This window comes from Tachypleus tridentatus, chromosome 9, assembly GCF_004210375.1.
Source record: "Tachypleus tridentatus isolate NWPU-2018 chromosome 9, ASM421037v1, whole genome shotgun sequence".
Taxonomy (NCBI): Eukaryota; Metazoa; Arthropoda; class Merostomata; order Xiphosura; family Limulidae; genus Tachypleus; species Tachypleus tridentatus.
In genome coordinates this window covers 48,327,116-48,353,402 of record NC_134833.1, presented here as the reverse complement: position 1 = coordinate 48,353,402, position 26,287 = coordinate 48,327,116, and the positions used below count along the sequence as shown (strand labels likewise).

The 26,287-nt window shown below is 32.6% G+C and overlaps 1 protein-coding gene across 1 annotated transcript in view; it reads right to left on the bottom strand.

Moving 5' to 3' along the window:
• Nucleotides 1-3,104: 3,104 nt before the first annotated feature.
• Pex19 (peroxisomal biogenesis factor 19) overlaps nt 3,105-26,287 on the bottom strand; it is a 46,706-nt gene continuing 23,523 nt past the window's right edge. Inside the window, exons 4-8 of the mRNA XM_076454217.1 lie at nt 19,829-19,911; nt 17,125-17,298; nt 7,401-7,577; nt 4,455-4,499; nt 3,105-3,613 (exon numbers count right to left, since the gene is read on the bottom strand). Coding sequence (XP_076310332.1) covers nt 3,536-3,613; nt 4,455-4,499; nt 7,401-7,577; nt 17,125-17,298; nt 19,829-19,911 — 557 coding nt within the window. The 3' untranslated portion in view covers nt 3,105-3,535. The remainder of the gene's footprint in view (nt 3,614-4,454; nt 4,500-7,400; nt 7,578-17,124; nt 17,299-19,828; nt 19,912-26,287) is intronic.

Sequence of the window (26,287 nt, the reverse complement as noted above, 5' to 3'; positions counted from 1 at the left end):
TTACAATGAACCAAATACATCCATGCAGAGTCCTAAATCTGGTTTTTACATTAAGGATAATTAAAATACATAATATTTTCTACTGTATGGATATGTTGTGGAAAACTATATCAGAGAAACCAGCAGACTATTAGCAAAACATGTAAGGGACATAAATTGTTATGAAAATTAAACAACAAAACATTCATTTGCACAACTGTATCCTTGACTGTTTTATAAAACTTGAGAGAGGCACCTGAGAATGGAATAGAGCCATAATCTACAAGGAAGAATGATTTTGGATGTGGGAGGTAGCCACCCTGATGGGAAAAACTAACACTTTAGTTTTTTGTAATGTTTTTATTCCTCAATTTTTAAGTTTTCTTAATTTTTATCACAGATATATCACTTATAACTTGTGTCAACTATACCTCCCACACCTTCTATTTGTTAATTTTTACCTAATTCTCTCTTGGGTTTTTATTTGGAAACTATAATGTGTGTATGAGTGTATGTACTTTCCCATATTGTTTCAAACATTTGCAAATATTTTTATACATGTTTACTTTACACAACCTTCAAAATCAAATGTTTCCACTTAGGATTTGTTGTTCAACTACAGATATTTAGAAAAGAGCATTGCCAAAAATATTATATGAATAAAACTGTATATCTGTAAAACCTTTTTGGTTTCTGTGGGTTAACCTTCAAAATACTTTTCTCTTTCAAGAACCACCACATGTAAATTCAGTATACAGTTTTATATGAAGTACCGTCAAGATGTCCCACTTAACTGCCATATTACCACATAACCTTCTTGTTTGCACACATACTGTCTGTACTTACTATAATTTACATACTGGAGACTAAAAGATCAGGGCACCTTCACATATAGCCTGAAGACAACCCCATCTTATGAAATGTCAGTTTTAGTTGCTTAAAAACAATTTCCAATATAAAGCTGTTCACACTATTACATTATTGCAAAACATCCCACTTTATTTTAACTTGTTACCCTTTCCTAATGGGTTTGTGTAAAATACATGATCCTGGTTTGGGGAAGGATAGATATGCAATAATACATATGGTAACTTTGAGATTTCTTAATGTACCTTCACAAAATCTGGTAGGACATTTTGTTTAAGATCACAACTATTTTTTACAGAAAGAATGAGATTATTTTAATTAACTCTTTCCACTAAAATTATGTTAGTCGTCTATTGTATTTACTTGTAATTAGACTCTGAATAGTTCGAGTGCAAAGTAATTTTTATTTTAAGTATACCAATATTTTTCCTCTTATAGTTTTGAATTTCATTTGAATGACCTCTAGAACCTCCTAAATTAAAATTTTAATGTAAATCTGTGTTTATATATTTTTTTTTTCATTTTCTCTATCATATCACTAACTAGATATAATTATCAATACATTAAATGTTAAAGAAGCAGAAAAATGTACACATCTTTTAATTTTTCATATAGTCTTCAAAGGTATTTTCCTGGTTATATTAATAATTTCACATCTTTATGTTTTTATTTATAATTTATTTTTAATGATTTCTTTTCTTCTCCTGTTCTTTATTCTTGATCACTTGTGTCAATACGCATCAACAAGTGCTGGCGAGTGATGTTACGGTAACTTTGCTTGTTAGGTTTAACTCCTCTAACATAATATTTCTTATCTAAATTCATATTCCAAAGTTGTTTATTGATTGAAAGGATATTGAAAAATAATTAAACTTTTCATATATAAAAGCTTAAAATCCAAAGAATACATAATTAACTAAAATATAATCTAATTGTTTATCAAACTAATACGTACAAGGCGAGAGAAAATTGCCAAGCTCTAAAGAACCACTCTCAACAATTAACTTAGTCTCACTTTAATGGCATTGAAAGCAGGTACATACCATATGTTTAGTGTACAGATTAATGATGTTGAAGGGCAAACTCTGCTTTTTCTATTAGATATAAGAATGCTATATAATTTAAAACAGTCGCTAGGCGACCAAGCTTTTACTTTGCAAGTGGATGTAACATAGCTGAAACTCAGGAATACCTATAATGATTTCTTTTTGATGCCAGTTCAAGGAGTTGGTATCAAACTACATACATAATCAAGTTTGCATAACTGATCAATCATTTATTAATTTTATTACTCACACAATCCATAGAATAGCATTATAATAGTGAATAGGTTTTATATGTACAAAATTTCCTTGTAAAGGATTTTTTTTGTGTGTGAATAGATTTAATTATGAACAAGCTAACTGTTCTGTATATGTAAGGCCACATTTTAGGATGCTCCTACATAAGTTAATACTGTCTATTCCTCTAAAATATATGTTGTAGTTTATTTCTCCCTTTTAACCTTGACTAACAGCCACTTAAAATAAACTGGGTACTAAGAATCTTGTTAAATCAAGTAGACAAGGGGGGAAAAAAGACACACTGCATGTGCTTGCAAATGCTGACCTTTTACGTTCAGGAAACTTGTATGGTTCTGAATAGCAATTTTGTTTTCATGAACATATTTTCAAAACATTTAGACCTTGAATATTATGGAATAATGGTACTAGCAATGTTTCATTTCCTCTTAATGCTTGGGGTAAGGCAGACATAGCATAAAAACAGTACTCACATATAGACTTCACTGTTTTTTCTCTGTTATAAACTCTAAATGCATCCATGTAAGTTTTCAAAAAGTTCAAAAATAAATGAAGTAAAATCACTAAGAATAAGGATTAAAAAGAAAAGTTAAACCAGGAAAAAAAACTTAACCAAAGTATTAAAAAAACAACAAAACAGTAAATTGTTTTACACAGTTATAGTGCTCTTGTTAAAGGAATTATGCATTTTAGTGTATAGATTATTGTAGTTACTAGTGGTAGAGTTTTAATGGTGATAACATGAGACATAAGGAAATAAATAAATAAATATGTGTTAATTAAGGAAAACTGACCTTTCTTTTAAAAATATATATATATTTTTTTTCAATTTGATAAAACAAAAGCATTTCAGTCTTTGCAATCCCTTTGGTACATAAACAAGAAATAATTTATAGCTTCAATACCAAGAAATTGGTATTAGTTCAAAGAATACAGGAAATAATTGGTAAGCATAAATTATAACAAAGAAATTCAACAAAAGTTTATTAAAGTCATACCATGAGGCAATTGTACAATAAAAGGACACACAACCCAAGCTAAATGCATGTGCTTGTTAATGAACAAGTTTTTTACTACATTTGAAAACTGAATTAATACTAACTTCAAATTGTGAGTATATTTCTTTCACAATTACACTGCCATAAGATATATGTATCATTGTTTTTCTCTTTTACAATATTTGGTGTTATGATCATAACACTACAAGTTTACAGACTTGATAATAATTTCATTTGGAGATTTTAATGTATGAATGAGTAATGGCTGAAAACATTTACAGTCATCTGTAAACAGCAACAGACAAAAATGTATGAAGATAAAACAACTTTATCCAAGAGTGTAAATATGATTATCTAATATCTCATCACATTTAAACATGTCACAACCTATTACATTATACAACAGTTTTGATTTGGAAGTTCAGGCATCTTAATATTTCCTTGCTCATCAAACTCTAACATAGGACTCTGGGAAGAAAAGAAAAAAACACTACATTAAAAGTTTTATTCCTTGAATTGGAATGGACTATGTTAAAAAATATAGAATTATTTTCAATTTACACAGATAGGTAAACAGTATAGATGTTTCTGATAAATTAACAGATATTAAAGTGATGTCTTCCCACTTCATACTTGTAAATTACACTTAAAATAAATTAGGAATTACCAGTCTCTCGTACTAGATATCACGAGGGACAACTACTGTATTTAATTAAATAACATCTGTACAGGTACTGGCACTAGAGGGACTTCTGTTTCACCAATGATAATTTAACAGGTAAAGTTTTTCTAAAACTTCTTTTGAATACTTTTGCTAATGAACAATGTTATGATTAATATCAACATCATTCAATGGTCAAGAACTGTTACTTTTTGATTAGTTAAAACCAACGAATAACACACCGTGGCTGGTCCTTGCCTATTTGTTTATTGTGTGCACACTGTAAGCCAAATACCACCTGCATGGCTATTAATTTTATAAACCTACAAACTGTATAAACTGAAACATACATACTAATATACAAGGAAATAATAAAAAAACATTCATTAACCTATCTCCATTTTCATTAACTTTGTTCTAGGTACAGCATTAGTAAAGCATAGGCTAGAATTACATGTTGTTGTTTGCAGTAATAGTAACCTTAGTGGCATACAAGAAGTGTACAGTTCAGACAATCCATCTGATTTTGTCAGATGAAAACTTATTAGGAAATCAGATCACTATTTGTATAACTACAAAAGACATATCAGACTTTCTTAATATCTAAAATCATTTAAGCATTTAATAAAGTTGTTTTCATTCACTTACAATTTCACCTATAATTTCTTTTGGTGGATGTCCACAGTCTTGCATCTAAAAAAGAAAATGACAAAGTATTAATAAATAAATTGTATATTGTCTAGACGAAATCTTTATGATTTTTTGTGAGGAATACAAGGATAATGAAACAATGTGATAATTATCAGTCCAAAAACAACATTGTTCTTTACTCTTTGGTAATGTGTAGGACATATATTTATATATATTTAACGCTATGCAATACATTAATTATTCATTAACTAAAATCAGCATTACAAAACAATAATGAACTTAATATAAACCAGAAAAAATATAATGGAATTAAAATTCAAAATTATACCTCATTATTACCATTCCTTATTGTCCTTAAGTCATAAAGAATACTTCCATCTATCAGGCTTTTGGCAAAGAAAAAAGAAATAAAGTATCCTCCAAAAGCATGTGAAGAACACCCATGAAATGTGATCCCTGTTGGGAGAGAAAATGCACCACTAGGACTCCTTGACAGTCCACTCCAGCAGTTTGGAACTGGGAAGTGACAAGGACTCCCATACTCCACTTGAAGAACAAAGAAGATAAAATGAGATGAAGAGTCCAAAGTAATGCCAACATTGGAGACAGTGCAACAGGTGACCAGCTATCTCTTTCTGCTTTACTTAAGTCTGTCGATGGGTTAGTACAGTCAGAAATGAACACATTAATAAAGCAATTATATTATAAAGAAAAAACTACTATCAATCTTGTGGAACACTCCATCTCAACAGTGTACATTATAGGCTATGGATATACATTGTGGCTGTATAGCACATATTTGAAATATAAGAAAACCTGTACAGGAAAAACTCCCTACTTAGCTGGATCCAATTTCTCAATGAGACACGCCTTTGTAAGGAAAAACATGGATAAACTGATAATCTATCCTGTCACAAAAGCACTCAAGTTTGAAGGACGGCAACAGTGCCAGCAAGAATGAAATGCAACCAGTGAAGATAATGGGAGATGAACATAGGAGGCAAACTGACTTAACAATAGAAAACAAAGGTTAGACTCCCACAAAAACCAAAAGTGCTAAATTGCAGAGTCAGCATATGAATACAAAAACTGGAAAATCTCCAAAAACAAACAGATGAAGAAAAGGAGCCTTCAATAAGTTACAAAGATAATAGGATTATAGATGAACCTGTGAAAAAAGAGTCCTTACCAGTAAGAACCCAACAGCATCAAAACTACCTGTGAAAGGGTATGATCAGAAAGGATAATGAGGACTAAGAAGAGAAAGTGTAATCCTTGAAAAACTCTCATGGAATCAGTGGATTGCCTCAGAAAAGAGATGTATATTGGAAAAGTACTCCAAAAAAGCTCTAAAAGTAAGATGAAGGTGAGAAGGTGGACATGGGACAAATGGACAGAACTGTCATAGACAGCCTTCAACATGAACAAAAGTGACTCTAATTGCTGGATTTAAGAAAAAGTTGATCAGCCAAAGCATTAAGGTAAAAAAGTCCATGGAGGATAAGGCATGTTAATACCAGTCTTCAAATGAGAAATGAAATGCTCAGCACAAATATTGATATCAGTTGGGGAAGGAAGAAAAGCAAGGAACTCTAATGATGGGTGTCATCTTAAAACAGTATTGCACTAAAATTGTGAAAACAGAACACATCTGAAAAAGCATATGCAAAAAGGCAAAGTTAGGTGTAGTAGATTTCATAGGAGATGCATGGAAAGACATAGCATAGGTAGAAGGAAGAAACATCTTGTCAAAATTTTCCTCATCATAAACATGTTTGGAAAATGAAGGAACATTATTGTGAGAAAAAGGAAGCCTTATATAATGATCAATCTCATGATGAATGACAGCCTAAATTTGTCAGTTGAGACCTTCAGACCTGAAGTCAATAAATGCATTCAAAGCAGCAGTAATAATGTCAGCAATTGTAAAACACAAACATCTTAAACTGTGAAAAATTGAATAATATAAGAAAAAAATAAATAAACAAATGTATGTTATCACAGCAAACTACCACAGACAAAAATAACTGTTGTATACAAATAAATTAAGAATAAACAATACTACACACACACACACAAATGAACATGTAAAAAGAGCACAACTAAGAAACATCTGCACTAAACTGCATAAAAAAGAGGTAATAGTTCAGTAAAATTGAATAAAGGTTGTCACATGCATCAGAAGGATAGGTAACATTACAACAGGAGAAGGGTTGTTGCATGATGATTTAAATGTTAGATGCAGTTGAACCATGTTTATCATTGAGTTAAAGACTTGTAGCATGAGAATTTTCTCATATAACTTTGGTTTGTTTTGAATTTAGTGCAAACCTACACAAAAGCTAACTACTGTTTCTAATTTAGCAGTGTAAGACTAGAGGGAAGGCAGCTAGTCATCACCATCCACTGCCAACTCTTGGGCTACTCTTTTACCAGCAAATAGGGAAATTGACCTTTACGTTATAACTTTGCCATGATTGAAAAGGCAAGCATGTTTAAGTTGATGGGGATTCGAACCCATGACCCTCAGATTGTGAATCAAGTGTCTTGACTTCTCACATACAGGTTATCACTGAATGAGAACAGCCATACATGAGTGGAGGTAATGAATCTTACTGGAATCATCACCTTTTGGTTGTTTTCTATAAAAATAAAAAAAAGTAAACACTCTACTGCACAAAGTTATTTACAAATAACAGCTTTAGATTATTGATTAGGATTGTGTACAGAAAATATGGAAAAAGTTTGAATATTCTAATTCTCTTGCAAATTCAAGAAAAAAAATGTATCTAAAATAAAATATTTATTCTAAAGTCAAGTTTTTGCCTTTAAACTCTCCCCTTCACTTACACACAGGATATCTGTACATCTCTCTTATTTACTTAAATTTAGTTATTGACTTATACATAGGTATATACAGGATATAAAAAATTACAATATTACCTTATGCATAAGAGCCAAAATTCTGTCAAATCGTGCTTTTCTTATCTCAGAACTGTCGTCACCTTTTTCTGCTTCAAACTCTTGACAAACCTGTTTCATAATTTCTAGCTGACGCTTGTATTTTTCATACTGTTGTTCTTCAAGTGAATCCTTCTTCTCAGCAAGCCAATCTGGATACTACAGAAAAGTATTATTGGATTAAAAATATTTTCATTCCATTTCAAAAAATGAACAAAAAGAAAGTAATATTTGCAATGGCAAATCTAACTCTGCTAATTTAGGTTTATAGTTCTTGATGATTGTAGACACTAACAAAACCTAATATTCTTCAACAAATGTAATTACTATGTATTTCTATGTGTATAATTTTTTGCATACTAGAACTGCAATTTTATTAAATGTACTTCTGATGTGTGAGAAAAACCTTTTTAAGCAAATTTCTTTCAGAATGGTTAGAATTTAAATCCACTGATCAATTTATTTACCAACGTATTAGTTATTTATAAACTTTTTATGGGTAAGGTAATGATAATTATATTCTCAAGATATAATAATTTCTTCACAGCTATAAACCTATGCACTGAGTTGGGCAAAAGACATTTAAAAAAATCTATAAATGTTACTTATATAAAAAAAACTGCTCAAAAATGTAACTTTGAACATTTTCAAAACTTTTCTTTACAAACTACACATTTTTACAAATTCACAAATTATCAATTCTTATATATGCTTCAGTAAAAAATTTTGAAACTGAGTTAGAATTATTTTTTACTTAAATTTTCAATTTGATGTGCACTTGGCACCTGAAATACTGCTGTCATAATATTCCAAAAAAATAAAAAATAGTAAGTGTTGTATTTACCTAGAATATTTTTTTACAAATGTTTATTACATTTCAGTATAAAGGTTTCTTTATGTGATTTTTAAAATATCTAATAGTACATATTGCAAAATGTATTAAATTAAAAATTATATAACAGATTTAAATATAGCCCAAAAACTGTAATGGAAAAATAGAATTATAATTACTCCATAACTGTTTTGGCATGAACCATGTGTCAAGGTCATCTTTCTAAAAGAATTATGTTAATTAAACTACATGGGTATTTAACCCTTCTGCTATGGACATCCTCATCTGTGAATGTGACAAAGTTTTACTGAGTTACATTAAAGACTGATTTAAGGTACTTAATTATCATAGTATATGAATAAAAATGGCATTATACTGGAGTGGTTTTATACGCAAGATGTTATATCCTATTGACATTGAAGATATCAAAGATAATAGCAACAAAATAAATTTATTTGAGTTTCTATTAGCTGATATAAAGGGAAAAGACTCTTAGTGGGAATTTGTTACAGACCACCAAGTGATACTGATGAAATTTGTGAGAAATTTTATACTGAAATTAAGATTTCCATTGTTAAAAGTCATAATTATGAATGATCATAATTTCAAGCATATAGATAGAGAAATGCTAATCAAACCATGAGGAAGAAAAGTTTTGGAAATATTACAATATGGCTTTCTTCATTCATCAGCCATGAAACCTACTAGAAACAATGATATTTTAGGTTTATTGTTAACTTCACATATAGAAATGGTTGAGAGGGTAAAAACTGAGGAACATATGGGTGTAACTGATCACTGCTCTATTAGGTTTAACGTTTTGCTGCAAATGGAGATAAGAAATAATGCTGTGAATTGTGCAGTTATTTAGAAAACATTGATCAAATGTGGGAAATGTTTAAAGATGAATTTGTAAATACTCTAGTTAATCACATTCTTTATAAAAACAAAACTGGCTGCAAGTAAAAAAAACAGGTTGTTTGGCAAAGGTTATATGATATAAAATTAAAAAAAGCATCACAAATTTAAGGACTTTGTATTAACTGGCACGATGAAAAATTCAGAAAACTATAGTTTTTTTTTTGCTTGTTTGTATATGAATTTTGTGCAAAGTTACACGAGGGCTATCTGCACTAGCCGTCCCTAATTTAGCAGTGTGAGACTAGAGGGGAACCAGCTAGTCATCACCACCCACCGCCAACTCTTAGGCTACTCTCTTACCAACAACTAGTGGGATTCACCATCACATTATAATGCCCCCATGGCTGAAAGGGTAAGCATGTTTGGTGTGGCAGGGATTCAAACCTGCAACCCTCAGAATACGAGTCAAATGCCTCAACCATCTGGTCATGCCAGGCCTAAAATTATAGATGATCAAGACAGTTGGTGAAACAGGAAGTTTGGTCACCAAAAAGGATATGTGAGAAAAGGTTGGCTGAAAATATTAAAAATAAACAAAACATTAAAATAGGACTCTTGAAAGATGATAAAAGAAGGCTAATATCTGATGATTATGAGATTGTCTGGGTTATTAAGTTCTGCTTTTCTTCAGTTTTTACTAATGAAAGTTTAAGCAGCATTTCATATCTTAAACAGTTGACAAATGAAAACAAAAATGAACAAGATGACTGCATTAATCCTGAGCTTGTTAAGAAAAAGTGGAAAGGACTGGAAGTTAGCTCACCACTCTTCTTTTTAAGGGAGATTACAAAATCATCCCAGTAGTTATAAGCCCATTATTCTTGCATCAGTTGTGGAAAAAGTTTTGGAAAGTATGATAGAAGATGTTTTGTAAAGCCACATAATAAAGTTTAGAATTTTATAGGATAATAAACATGGTTTCATTGAGGGAAAGTCTTGCTTTAAAAGTCTGTTGACATTTTTTGAAAAGGTTACTGCTTATGCAGATGAGGTTAAGAGTGTAGATTTGGTGTATCTGGATTTTCAAAAAGCATTTAACAAGGTGCTACATATGTGGCTTGTAAACATATTATCTTTATAAATGTGGAGAATATGTCAACAAACTGAAGAAAGCAATGGGTTTTTATAAACTGCCAGAGAGAGATGCCAGCAAGACACAGGATCTCCTGGAGGAAGGGAAGGAACAAGTATAAGAGGAAAGGAAGAAGGAATGGAAAACAAAGGGTACAGCTTACTAATAGAACTTGTAACACCCAACAGTTGTCCATAGAAGGAATTTATAGATGTACAAATTTAAACTGCTGGCATTGAAACTTACAGGCATTGGAAGAAAACAGATGGAAAAAAGGGAGCACAAACAAGTTGATAGAATTGGCAAACCATAATTGAAAGAAAAGAAGTTTAGATGGCAAAAAAGAGTAGTCAAGGAAAAAATAATGGCAGACTTGGATACACCACCAAACACTCACTGGCAGAGGAAACAACCAACACATGGTCCTTGAAATAAGAGGGAGGTAAATATATTTGAGCAAGAAGGGCATCCTAGCAACAAATTAACCAAATAAGAAGGGACAAGGCCAAGAATGAAGAATTCCTAATGTAGAAGAAAGAAGGGAACAAATGTCTGTCAAAAAATCCTCAGGTAAATGTTAAAATGTTTAAAATTGGGATAGATGTGGGATAGATAACATGAAAGGGTAATGAAGATAAGGCAAATGTAGGATAACTGGGATTGAGAAAGACTAACATGGGACAATGGATCAGAATCCCACACTTAAAAAAAAAAAAAAGACTTCAGAGTTTGGAAGTCCAGCCATACTGGCACCAGAAAAAAGTTAAAAAAATATATTTTTCTCCATGGAATTTGATATCTGGAGAAAAAAGAAGGGAAAGTACAAAATAGGAAATGGAAGAGAGTAAGTAAAGATAACATACCTAATAAGAAAAGTCACAGAAAATGTAGAATGTTGAGATACATTCATGTTTGCACTGAAAGAATTGTTTGGAAATTTAGGTGGTAGGAAAGACCGTCTAAATTCTATGCCACCACAAACAAAAATTCTAGGAGAAATCTGTGTCAAGGCCTGAAAAAGATCAAAGTAGCTGTCATGTCCCCTGATAGATAAAGAAGCACCTGACATCACTGTGGTGGTCTGTGATGTTGAGAAACCCATTTGAAGTATAAATGCATCTCAAAGCAGCTGGTATGAGTACTAAAATTTTATTAAAATAAAGTAGAAAACAACGTGTTGACCTTCTTAGGTCATCTTCAGGTTAACTAGGAAGGTCGAAACGTTGTTCTCTACTTCATTTTAATAAAAGTTTTAATACTCACATAAGCTATCTTGAGATACATTGTGGTGGTCTGTTTAAAGTGAACAAAAACCAGATTTTCAACACCAGACAATGTGGAAATGATAATTTCTGAGAAGTTCATGTTGTGGAAAATAAGAGCCACAAAGTCTGCAGATGCAGATTTATTTCAAACTAAAAATCAAACATTTCCACAATAGGAAGTTTTTAGATATTTAAACTAAATGTTAATGTTGAGAAAACTCATGTACAAGTAAAAAAGACATCATAACAGATAAGGGCCAAAGTGGAAAAGTGCTTATTGAAGAATGAGTATAGAGAAAGCCAACTGCACAATGTAACAATATGATGTGGAAACACAAGAATGGGTGGCAGTCTCAAGGCTAGTGCATGTGAAAAGAGGCAGCAGTGACCAAGGAAAAGCTAGTTATGAAAGGAAGTTATTATGTCAGAAGTCAATTTGCCTGTTAACTGTATAACTACAATCAATTTACATATACAACTCTTGTGAAAGTTCTTTATCAAAATGAAACTTATCGATAAAAGTTTTAAATTTGTCTTGCAACATCCTAAGATCATGCTGTTTTAGAAAAATAAGACATTTAATTTCAATTTTTCTACTATTTATAATAAAACAATCGTTATTTAATGCAGCTATATGCACTCAAACAGAATAGTTCTCGCGCAACATGATTTTTATTTCAAGTATAAAAATGATAAATATTTTCTCACAGTTTTTAAATTCCATTTGCATATTCTCTAAAACCTCCTACAATGAATATCAAATGTTTTTTTAAAGTAAATATTTATATTTTATTTTCATGTTTTCTATTATATCATTAACCCTGAGTATTATCAATGTAGAATGCAATGAAATGATCAAATTTAAGAAATGGAAATATGTACATACCTTTTAAATATTTATAGACTGTTTTGTAATTTTTTTTCCTTATGCATAATTTCATGTCTTTCCACTATTTTTTTTTAATTTTCTTTTCCAATTCTTTGTTTTCTATTCTTGAAGCAGGCATGCTAACCTGTTCCTACTAACATGGCTTTATGGTTCTAACACTTACTACAGAGCAAAGGTCATCTATAAACTCTTTCACTAAGGCCTTTACTCATGAATTACACCACTTCCACAAGTCAAACTACACTGAGTTAAATGTATACAATCACACAAAAAACTTCAAATACACATTTATAAACACAAATAACACATAACTAATTTAAATGTATTCATAACATCTAAATGTAATTAACTGTTTAGCAAAATAATACATATACAGCAAGGAACACTTGCCAAACACTTGGTTCAAGAGAACAAGAGACTAATATTCTTTTCTATCTCATGCTACAAATCCATCTAATTGTAGAAGTTTCTGCAAGCTATAACAGAACAGTGTGAAACTTCCTCTTTTTTTTTTTTTATTGTTTATGAGCATGTCATTCAACTTCAAACTGTCACCTAGCATCACAGCTTTGACCTTGCAAGTAAGCATGGCTGACTTTAAGCTTAGAAATATTATTATGTGAAACCCCCACTGAGAAATTCTTGGAAACTTTCAAGATGCTAATGAAAGATAGACGGAATGTCAATTTGACCTTGTATGTCATATGCCAACAGTCTTTATTCTGTTTTCACAGATCATATGTAATGTCCCATAAAGTTCAGTCTTGTAACAAGTAGACCATGTGACAGTAAAACCTGCAGTTTTAATTGCTGTGTTAAATGCTTCCTTTCAAAAGAAAGGAGTAAAATGCAGACAGTATAAAAATTCAAGTTAAAACATACTTAATAAAAGTTATTTCATTAAAATATATTCTTATTAAAGTAGTTTAATTACATTTTGAATGTAACTCAGTAAACATGTACAGAAGGGGTTTAAAAATGGCAATTTTGGCATAAGATTAATCAACAGCAGCAAATAACTAAATAAATAACTTAGTAGTCTTAACTGTGTACAATATGTAAAGTTATCTTGCTAATTTAAAACTAGTAAAAGGAAAAAGTTGATCTTTAACCCTTCCTTTACAGGCTGGGTACAATTCACCCACCCCATAACCATGAAAATATCTGAAAGAGTAATAATTTTTGGTGCTGTACACATACTTTTACAAACATTTTCAGGTTACTGGTGTACTTTACAAGGCTTTTGTATATAAATATCAGGCTTATAAATTAATTCATAAGAGTTTTTAATTAAACATTTTCTGGGATATATATTTTTTTCAGAATGTTGACTATCCACCATGCAAATTTTTTATTGTAAGATTAAAAATACTTTTATGAATTATAACACTTTTTAATTCTACATTCAAAATCTTTATAACCTCCAGATAACCATCAAATTTATTTAGAAAACGTTATATTTTATATGTTATCTTCCCTACTGTATGCATCTCTGTACAAGTTGGTTCAATTTGACCAACTTTATAACATGAAGAAGAAAAAATAATAATGATAATAATAAAGGAAATAAATATAAATATACTACTTTTTTCATTTTACAATGACAACACACTACAACATGAAAACCTGTATGTTTAGTTTAAGTGGCTTATATTTCATAAAATTACATGTTTATTATTTTTATTATATTGACTTTCCAGTTGTGCCTGGTTAACATTTTTGTGTAATGATGTGGCACACATGCACTGATGTCACTGTATCCAAGAGTATAAAACAAAATCTTTACAAAGCAACCTGTCTTTGCTGTGTTTTAGTGGTCCAGCATTTTGTAAAATACAGTCACATTTTACTTTTAATACATTATAATTATTGTTTAAAATATGTTACTAAATTTCAGTTATTTTTCTTAAAACATAGAACACCAATGAAGAATTATAGAAAATAATTATCTGTTCTACTTTTGCAATTTGAACTTGTTTGCTGTATGTTACTAGGCCTTATTGAAATTTGCACACGGACAATGTGAAACAATAATTTTTTAAGTTTTATACATACATTTTGAAATTACCAAAAATCATAAATTACTAAATCAATACCATAGAATTCTACAATTATTTATTAAACTTAGTAATTAAGGTGTTTTGGGTCTCAAGAGATATGAAATTTCATCTTATTTTTCAAATCCAAGCAGAATGCTTCAGTTATGCTAAGAAAGCCACTAGGACATTTTGAGCTTTAAGTTGGTTATTAACATGTTGCAGGCATAAGTAAGTGTATGTAAGCATGTCTTCCCCAAACTGAAAATAGATGGGCTGGACCACTGTGTTTGTTCAGTACATGTTACAATTTTTCAGCAAACAGAAAATAAAGGAGGTTCTGATTTGATATCCTAGCTTGTCAATATAGTTGATTTAAGTTTCTTATTTGTAAGAAACTACAGATTTTCTATTTGGATATCACAAACATCTAATTTGACCAGTGCTGCATTCAATATACCACATGACATATAAAAATTGATTTTTAGGATTTATTTTTAAATATTTACTTCTAAATTAAGAAATTATCTAATGGATCATACTAAAGTTAGAATTACAATCTACAATTTGATACCAAACTTAATGATATACATTTGTAAGATAGAAGTTCAATAAAAGTTTAAATTCAAGTCTACAAATGTGATGTCCATTGACTCATCACCACAGGAGATAGGATTAAATACAGTTACGACAGAAAATGTTCATGTCCCTGTGTCCCGAGTTGTTTTTTGCTCATAACTTAAAAAGTATCACGATTAGGCTAATACATGTATGATATATTATAAATATTATACTAACACACATCTACATAATTTTTTATGTAAATTAAATGACAAATAAATTGTTTATAAACAAATAACCAAAAATAGGAGGAGCAGAAAGTGTTCGTACATTTCAGAACGTGTGAAATAACTGATATTCCCGTAAATATTTTGTTTAGTTTCGTGAATAAACTACATTATACCATTCCAGAACTAGACACTGGGTTAATAATTATTGGAATTTAGCCAGCAAAAAATTTACTTCCGGCAATTTAGCGCCGTCTCCGTCATTATCTGCTTGGTCATCATGGCGAACAGGAAACAACTGTCCAGTGATTTAAAACACCGAATTATTGTAAAATACAAGTCTTGTGTGTCTCTTTCCGGTATTGCTACACAACTTAATGAGCCGAAATCTACTGTTCAAAGTATAATTGCCAAGTTTAAGCTTACAGGATCAACTGCTAACCTCCCTCATTCCGGACACCCCACCAAAATTCCAGAAAGAACCAAGAGGAAGTTTCTCAGAGAAGTTGGTGGAAACCCTCGTTTAACTCATAATGACATACAGAGATTGGGGTTGAAGTTAGCACTTCTACAGTTACAAACATATTATGCTCTTCTAGGTTCAAAGTATGCTGTCGTTGTAGAACTCCATATTTAAAGCCTGTTCATTTAGAAGCATGATTGAGGTATGTAAGAAAGCATATAGATAAATCCTTTACCTACTGAAAGAGTATTCTTTGGTCAGATGAGACTAAAATCGAGCTTTTCGGCCACAATGATGTTCGCAATATTTTCCGTAAGAAGGGGAAACGAAATCTTCCAAAGAACACCGTCCCTACAGTTAAACACGGAAGTGGCTCGATCATACTATGGGGTTCCTTCAGCTCTTCTGGTGTAGACAGCCTTCACCTCACACACAGAATCATGAAAAAAGAGAGTACGTTGACATATCAGGCACTAATATCAAAAATGATGCTCAGAACTTGCAACTTGGGCATTGTTGGATCTTCCAGCACGACAATGACCCTAAACACACCTCGAAATATGTGCAATCCTAGTTGCAAAGGAACCATATAAGTGTTCTGGAGTGGCCATCGCAGTCACCTGATCTCAACCCAATTGAAAACGTTTGGCATGAGTTGAAGACCAGGGTTCATCAGTGTCATCCAAAAAACTTGCAAGAGTTGAAGGCATTCTGTAAAGAAGAATGGAAGAAAATACCAGTCCTGTACTGTCAAACGATCATGGAGGGCTATGAGGAGAGATTGTGCCAAGTAATTCACCTGAAAGGCTACACAACTGACCATTAAAGTATATGCACAAACACTTTCTGCCCTGCCTACATTTGGTTATTTGTTTATAAACAGCTTATTTGTTGTAAAATTTCCTAAAAAAATTTATGTAAAAATATTTATAATATACTATACTTTCATTATCCTAATCATGATACTTAAATTTTGAGGAAAAAACTACTCATGAAGCAGGGGTAAGAACATTTTCTATCATAACTGTAGTAATTACATAGGACTGTCTAAAAATATTACAATGATATCCATGAATGATTTTATTTACTCATTTCTTACTTCATTTGTCATTTTAACAATACTCGGGTAATATTATACATATTTATACTTTAATAATTTAAAAGGTCTTATATATAACATTCTTCTCAACATTTTTTAATTACTGTAATATTTAATAATTAACTATTAATTAGGTAAACACTATTTGTTGTGTATAAAACACCTTACACATACTTTTATGAAGCAAAAAATGCTGCCAGCAAGAATGACATATATTCCATACTCTTCAAGCAAGTTTTACTGTTTCTACTTTGTACATTTAATACATATAAAATAAACACTTGTTTTTTTCAGTCTATAGATCAACTGATGTATGTTAGAATTCTAATTTTACTCTTTACCTTCTTTATGACATCTTGTAGAGCAGGGTAGAGTAAATCTCTAGATAACAGGTTTTGCATAACACTGTGCATTAAATTAAACAGTCCAGTGGCATCTCCACTATCTCCTGATGCTTCTGCTGCCATCCCTAGAGCATTAAGTAGTTGAGTCACTTCTGATTCAGATGGAGGTTCCTGAAAAAGCGTGCATAACTTGTCATGATTACCATTGTTACAACATTAAAAACAACCAACAGTCACCAATAATTAATCCTATAGTGTATCTAAAACTTTTGATTATTAGAAAGCTGTCATGATAATGTCAAGGACAACACTGTACTTTATAAATACTGTATGTTAAAGTCTGAAAAGTACATTAGACTTGTGATATTTTAACCTATCAAGGTTATTTTAAGAAATTGTGAATTTTTCTCTGTTTCTATACAAGGTTTATTCTCTGCTAAAATTGTTGTTTTCTACTAAATAATGAACTATCTGCAGAGGTTGAGAATGTCATATTAATATGGTTTTGGAACCTCAATATGTCATTACAGTACAAATTGCCACATTTGTCTCTGTTCTTGACAACTGTGCCTCTTTAGAATATCCATGTAGTATGGCTTCCATTGCAAAAAGCTCTGTCATAAAGCTGCCACTTACAAACCAATACTTTCATATACTACACGAGAAAGACAGTTTCCCAGAAACTGTTTCAACAATCTGATGGCAGAGAAATCCCTAGGTGCTGCATCTGGCAACTTAAGCAGTGTATTTTTATTTTCCAGCTATTTGGATATGCAATAATTGAACACTTGGCAAAACTGGAAGCCCTATTTTGATGAACCTTTAATGTTTTCTGTTGTTTTGTTTTCAGATGATTCTTCTAAGTTAAATTGCATACCGTTGTTGAGCTATGTGGGGAGCTTTAACACAGTCCTTTGTGTTTGTGACTTCTTACCTGCTACAAGATGCACTTTGTTTGCTACAGCAGGGGTACAATTTGTTGCAAGTTTTTTTCAGATGCTTCAGGTTCATTCATATTCCCTTGTTTTCCAATAGCATTAAGCACAAGGGATATTCCTGTCTTGCAAGTCCTAAATCTTAAATTCATGACGTAAGTGTATGAATATTCGGTATCAGAAAGGGCTGTTACAAACTCTTCTCAAAATCAATCAGTTCTTGGAATTTGGAATTTCGCACAAAGCTACATGAGGGCTATCTGTGCTAGCTGTCCCTACTTAAGCAGTGTAAGACAGCTGGTCATCACCACCCACTGCCAACTCCTGGGCTAGTCTTTTACCAATGAATAGTGGGATTGACTGTCACATTATATAACACCCCCACAGCTGAAAGGGCAAGCATGTTTGGTGCGACAGGGATTCAAACCTACGACCCTAAGATTATGAGTGAAACAAATCAGTTCTTATACATGTAAATAAATCAAGACATTATAGTGGCTCGAAGATTTGCACATTCAAAATTGTTTTAATGTAACTTACTCAACTCACTGTAGTTGTCAAATGCATAGGACATTTTTAACATTAGTTGCACAGAATAAGTCGGAACAAATTGTACTTCTTAAGAATTGTTGGATTTATTTTATCGCTAACAAATTAAAATTATTTAAAGTTAACAATACCTGTAATGCAAGGTATCACTAAAACTCAGAGTAGTAGGTTGTTACATTCTAGTAGTTTCCATTTCTACTCTCTGATACACACCAAACAAGATGTAAAGAAAAGTGTAGCTTGTGTTGACACATTGAATAACAGAATGACTATTCTTCACAACTTTGTGTAAATATAAATTTGCAGTTTGTGCATTTTGTTCTCACCACACTGTTCTTGATTTTGCCTCCAAATCCAATTAACATCATTTTTAAACATGGATTTTAAAGAGAAAGAAAAAGAAAGGGGGACATTCAAATACATTCAGTTGGCTGTTTGCAAAATACAACTAAGTACAGGGTTCCCATGTTTTTAACCTTAACAATATTCAGGAAGATAACTAAGAAAACTTCAGGATATTTCCAAAAAATTATCTACACAAAATGTAGTGGCAGGGAAACAAAATACAGGATCAACTTGTATTGAAACATTGTGCATGTGAACAGATTTTTATGGTGAAGAAAAACATCTTTCATAATTGCCATGAGAGATTAGAATAGAATGAGCTGTATTAATATAAGAAGTGTTGAGTGTTTCTGCATACACATTCCCAAAAACTGGGTTATAATAAATAATGGCTTTGGTTTCCATTTTTTGTTTTTTATGAAAATAGGAAAGATTAACAACTAAAAACAGTCAAGTGGACAGCCACAAGTTGCCAGTGGAAATTCTTAACTCCCAAAATCTAATTATACTGAGGTATTGGGCACAAAAAACATGTGCCAACACTCATCTCTATTCAAGGTTTCTTGAACTTAAGTCTTAGAACCAACTGTCTGTGATTTATTTTAAGCCTTAAATCCATAGTATTGTGCTTGTTTTATGTTTCCATCAAATGAAGCTTAATTCAGCTCTTATAGAATACTGTGCTAAAACTCTCCTTAACAAAAAAGAAAAAATACACAAGATTCACATTTTTTCAGTTCCATACCACACCATAATAAGGGAAAAAAAGGAGAATGCAAAGAGCTTCAATTTTTTGAGTTCAGATTTTTTATTCAAATTATTACTATGCATGAGTTATATTATATTACCAAGAAGAAAATGCACAAACTTACACTGATAGACTGGGTATTTTCTGCTAAACCTTTCAAAGTTTCAGCTAAGGATGCTGTAAATTCTTCATCTGAAGAAGCACATGCTACAAAAAATAAAATTATTACTAAACAAACTGCAATATGATATGTACAAGGATTAAAAGTATCACTTTACAAATAATTTTTCCACCATATTTTGAAACATAAATACTACAAGATAGCAGACATGTTTGCTCAGTTATACCCCATTTGGATTTTAAGATATTGTGTTAAAAATGAAAAAACACATTCCTGAACCTTGGTAATTATATTAATCAGCTGGCTTTAAATTAATGATATAGTTTATAAATAATCTAAAAATAGATATGTAGAAAATTAGAAAAACAACATAGATTTAACCCAAATCTAAACATGAAATCATCAGTTAAAAAGTTACTTTATAAGTGTAGGTGTGATTACATATTAATTAGATTATGTATAAATTAGATTTAAAAGAATAAACTGTAAACATTCGCACGCAGTATAATTTTGATCTTTTATACACATACAATTTTAATAATTCTTTTCACAGTAAAATAACTACAGAACCTATTTCAAATACAACTTTTCCATGTTTTATTATTTCTATTAAAAATTCACTTGAAAACATAATTAAACAGTATTAAATATAATAATATTTAGTAAACAATTTCCTAAAAAATTCTGAAACTTTGACTATATTTAGAAAAATTTTAAGAAATAGTATATGCCTTGGGATTATTTAAAGTCAATAGCAGTAATTTTCATTAGAAGTTCAGTAGACAGATCAAAATACAGACTCAACACATTCATTTTCAGTATGGATATTTAAACTGCCTCACAGGGAAAGTGCCCAAATTAAATGGTCTTGTTATTTCAGCTACCTAAATTGAGATCAGCAATTATAAATAACTTTATTAACAATTTTTCAATAATTAAGGGTGACAAAACCTGTTGAGCACATGAATTATTACCAGCTTATATTTCTAGTTAAATGCTATATTTTTATTCAATGTTTCCATTTTCCTCAAACCATACCACACCATCATTATCCATTTAACCAACAATCTATAGTGACTTAGATTCTTGTATTTATTTTTGAAGTAGCAGTAATGACAACAAAAAAGAACCAAACAAAATGACATCAAATCACAAACCTTAATAATCAGCAATACTATGCAATGAACCTTTTATGATCACTTCATTAATTGGATGATGCCAAACAAAACATCATTTTTTACTGTCAAAATTAAACAGATCGTAAATACAGAAAGCTTAACTTGGAGTTAAGATATTGTAATGTTACAGAACACTAAGATAACTCTTATTAATATGCAACTCAATTTACTTATAAATTTGTTAGTTGATTTTTAACACCCTTGAAACTAGTAAACTTGAATGCACATATTTTAAACTGTTTTTATTTTTTCACTTATTTTCAGTAGTAGTATTTAATTTGTGTGAACATACAAATACCCCAGGAAATTCTAATTTATATATGCCTATATTTAAAAGTTACATTCCTTCCTTTAAAGTTAACTTTATTAACATTATTGGAAAGTGTTCTCTCTCTCTCCATATATGTGTATATTACTGTATTTTCTGCACATAAAAGGACTATTTTGGATGAGGTTACTGTATAGATTTGAGATTAAGTTAAACATCCTAAGCTCACCAAGCTTCATTAAATATTACTGGGAATATGGTTAAAATATCAATAACAGCAAATGTATACAACCGAGGAACCAGTGCACTCTTTCCCTGTTCCAGTTGATTCCCGAGTATATTTTCATTGAAATAACCTTAACAACATTATGGAAGAAAAAAAGCTTGGTGTGCTGGTTAAGCTATCTAAGCAATATGCTGTTGCTAGAGGCAAAGAAAATGTTGGTTGGTTGGTTTGGTGTTTTATGGCACAAAGCAACTAGGCTATCTGCACCAAACATCTGGCAAAAAGTTAGAGTAAAATTATTAAAATTCATAAAAGGAAATTACGGTAAAACAAGTCAAAGTTTAATTTTTCAATTAAAAACATAAATAGCATTAAATCCAATTTTTACATCTAGTCTACAGCTGTAAGAGAAAAACTACAGTAACACAAATTGTAAAGAACCTTCTATATCATAATTGTAAATATCATAACTAGCCAGGATGACCAACAGGTAAGTTAAAAAATCAGCTTTAGTCACCTGAAATTGGTCTTTCTAGTCCTGGTTTCGAGTTATTTGATGTTACAACCATTTCGTAATTTCAAATCGAACTAGATGTACTTTGATTCTTAAAAGGGAATCACATTAAAAAAGGACTAAATTAAGAAAACTTAAATACATTTAAAAGGTAAATGGACTTTCAAAAACTAAAAACATTTCTAAAGTGGACAGTGTCACTATTGCCAATAACACTAACACTTGAGACAGAACATGTTTAAAAAATGGTGCTGTCATTGAGAGTCCTAATAATGGCAAGACAGTAGAATGTGGCTTATTGTGACCTGAATGTTATACAGACAACACTTTGGTGCATCAGTCCCAGAAAAAGGAAAACGATGAATTAAAAAAGTGTGACAAATGCATAATCTAGTTAGAACAACTTCCTCTTTCCGACCCTCATGGAAGTAAGATGGCCAAAGTCCAAAAGAGGGTTTTATTTGGAAAAGCTTCTTTTCACATTGTTTACTCCAAGTCAACTGCCAACTGGCATGGAGCTGAGCCTTGAATATAGGACCATAATTCATGTATGGAACAGGCACAGCAGTGATAGTGCCAAAGCAGACAGATTTAGCTGTGGTGTCAGTGAGCTCATTCCCGTGAATACCAACATGACCTGGAATCCAGAAAAACTGGATAGAAGTAGATGTTAAAGAGAAATGGGCCAGTTGGTTTTGAATATCTGTAAGAACAGGGAGTGAACTAATGTGAAGTGATTCTTGGGCCAGTAGAGAACTAAACGAGTCAGTATAAACAGTGCAATGTGAGCACTGTTCAGGTTTTACGTGATCCAAGGCACAAGAAATGGTGTAAAGTTCAGCAGTGAAAATCAAAGCTGTAGAGGGGATTCTGTGTGCAACCACCAAACCACAACAAACCATGGCAGAGACCACACAGTCACCTGATTTTGAACCATCTGTATAAATAGGAATAGAAGAATGATTCGAAAGATGTTCAGCAAATAACAGACAGCATTTCCAATCAGGAGTGTCTGCTTTTTTCAGATGACATATCTTTAAGTCACATATGGGGATTGTAAGAAGGTACAGTGGGATTGGCTGACCAGTGAATACAGCAGTGTTATCCAAGGACAGACACAATTCATCCAACTGCATCTGGATACGAAGGCCAAAAGGAGCAATGGCAAATCCTCTGTTCTGAATAAGCACGGCCTACTGAGGAAAGAAAACACAACCCTAGGTGAGATGCTTTGGTAGTAAATGAAGTTTCAAAGCATATGATAAAGACAGTTGCAAATGGTGGAGGTGCAAAGAAGGTTCATGAGACTCTGTGTATAAGCTCTGAACTGGTGTAGAAAGTCCCAGTGCAGAGCTGAAGTCCCTGATGATGAATGGGGTCCAGCATCTTTAAGGCTGAGATCCTGGCAGAGCCATAGACCAGTGATCTATAGTCTAGTTTTGATCAAATAAGAGCATGATATATCGTTAGCACAGAATATCAATCCACTCCCCAAGTGGTGGAAGAGTGGACAGAGAGGATGTTCAGTGCTCTTATACATTTGACCCATAGCTGCTTGATGTGTGATATAAAGGTCAGCTTATAGTCAAAGCTAAGCCCCAAGAACTTTGTCTCAGGGACCACAGGCAGAACAACTTCACTGACACAGAGTTCAGGATGAAGGTGAAGACCTTGTTGGCAGCAAAAGTGCATGCAAATGGTTTTAGAGAGAGAGAATTTAAAGCCATTTGCTGCGGTCCACTTCAGTTAAAGATTAAAGACTAAGGGCAGACTGTAGCTGTCACTCAATATACCTCACATTGTTTGTTTGTTTGTTTTTGAATTTTGCACAAAGCTACTCAAGGGCTATCTGTGCTAGCAGTCCCTAATTTAGCAGTGTAAGACCAGAGGGAAGGCAGCTAGTCATCACCACCCACCACCAACTCTTGAGCTACTCTTTTACCAACAAATAGTGGGATTGATTGTCACATTATAATGCCCCCACAGCTGAAAGGGCGAGCATGTTTGGCACGACGGGGATGCAAACCCACGACCCTTAAATTACGAGTCGCATGCCTTAACATGCTTGGCCATGCCGAGCCTTCCTCACATTCAACGACTAACATCAGAGGTGAAAGTAATCTACATAGAACCCATTTGCAACAGTGAGTGGGAGTTGTTCAATGATGGCATTAATCTTTATCTTGAAAAGTATGAAACTCAAAATACAGCCCTGAGGGACTCCAAGTTCCTGTAAAAAAAAACAGGAAAGTGTTGAATCCACACGAACTTGGATTTGCCTCTCCATTAAAATTTTTGTAATAAAAATGGGCAAATGGATACATAACCCATATATATGGAGGTCTTGCAAAATGCCATATCTCTATGTTGTACCATAAGCCTTCTTAATATCAAAGAATATTGATACAAGATGTTGTCATTGGAGAAAGGCTTCTCTGACATTTGAAGTTGAGTAAAGTGTTCCATAGTTGAGCGCTGTCATTGGAACCCAACAACACAGGCATTAACCATCCTCTCTAACTTCTTACAAAGATAGCTCAAAGCAACTGGAAGATAGTTTGAAGAAATCTTGGGATCCTTCCCAGGCTTAGAGAAAGGTAGGACAATAGCCTGGTACCAGGCATCAGCTAACACATTTTCCTGCCAGATCCAGTTAAAAACAATCAGAAGAATAGCAAGAGAAGCAGGAGATAGATGGAGCAGCATTTCATTGTGTACATTATCACATCTGGCCGATGTACTGTCAAACCAATGAAGAGCCATTCTGAGTTCCAACAGTGTAAAGGAACAATTGTAGTCATAGAGACAATAAGCTCGAATGGAAAGAGGTGATTGCTTTGTCTGAGTCTTGATGGCTAAGAAGGTGGAGGAAGAAACAGAAATGCTAGATACTTGGCAAAAGCATTCACCTAAAGTATAGGCTATGCTTCAGGTATCTGCTACTTCCTGGCCCTCAGATTGAGATGGGGAAAGAATTATATTGCCAACTGACCTTTCAAATCTTGTCCCACATGACTTTGAAACTGGTAATTGAAGATATGCTGACTGTAAACTTAATCCAAGAGTTCTTCTGGCTTTGATGTCTTACCCACTGAGCATGTGCACAGGCCTGCTGAAAAGCAATACGTTGTAAGAGTGTGGGATACTCATGAAAAGTATCCTATGCCTGTTTTTGAACTTTCCGTGCCATATGGTAGGAAGGATTCGACCAGGGATGAGGATATCATAGAAAATTTGTTGAATTTTAGGAATACGTTGAGCAGCTGCTTGTATAATACAGTCAGTTACTGCTGCCACATTGTTATTTATTGATGACTTACAGATGATGGCAGGATCAAGTTCTGCAAGAGCAGTGATAGAGGGCCAGTTTGCTTGATCCAGCTTCCACCAGTCTTTCTCAAAATTACAGGAAAATGATCACTGCCTTGTAGATTATTGTCAACCCTCCAAGAAAAATGAGAGAATAGTGAAGGGGAGCAAACTAGGAAATCAAGAGCAGTAAAGGACAGACTAGGTGAATGAAAATAAGTATAAGAACCACTATTGAAAAGAGAAAGGTTGTGATCGGAGAGCATACACTCTACGGAGTGACCCCTCCCATCAATATCAGCACTTCCCCCAGAGGGGATGATGTCCATTAAAGTCCCCCAGGATTAATAAGGGAGACAGCAACTGTTCAATGAGAGCATCAAGGTCTGATTGATCATATGTCTCTCCAGGTGACAGGTAGATAGAACAAACAGTGATGGTATGACCCAAGGAAACACAGATGGCTACAGTCTCCAAGGGTGTGTCGAGTGGCAAAGACAGGATGGGTACATGCTGATCAACCAACAGTACCACCCTTCCATGCACTCATCCATCACACAGCCTGTCATTTCTGTACAAAAAATTCTGCTGAAAGGTGACTGTATTGGCAGGTTTCAGAAATGTTTCTTGCAAGGAAAGACATACAGGAAGCAATGGTAGGAAGCAATCAGTGCTTTAATGTCATCCAGATTAAAACATAAACCTCAACAGTTCCATTGTATCAAGGTAGCCATTTTTATTTATGTGTAGGTGAATTGGCTAAAAAGCCTTTATGTTTATGACCACGTCTTTTTTCTTTATAGTCTTTATTCCGAGGGAGGTCTGTTGGCCTCCATGGATCCTGCTTTGGGTCATCTAGGCAGGTCTTTGTTGTTGGAAGAGGATTCCAGCAACTGAGGATGTGAATGAATGATCATTTTGCATCTTGGGGTGGGAGAAAATGTACCCAAGGAAATGCCCATACCAA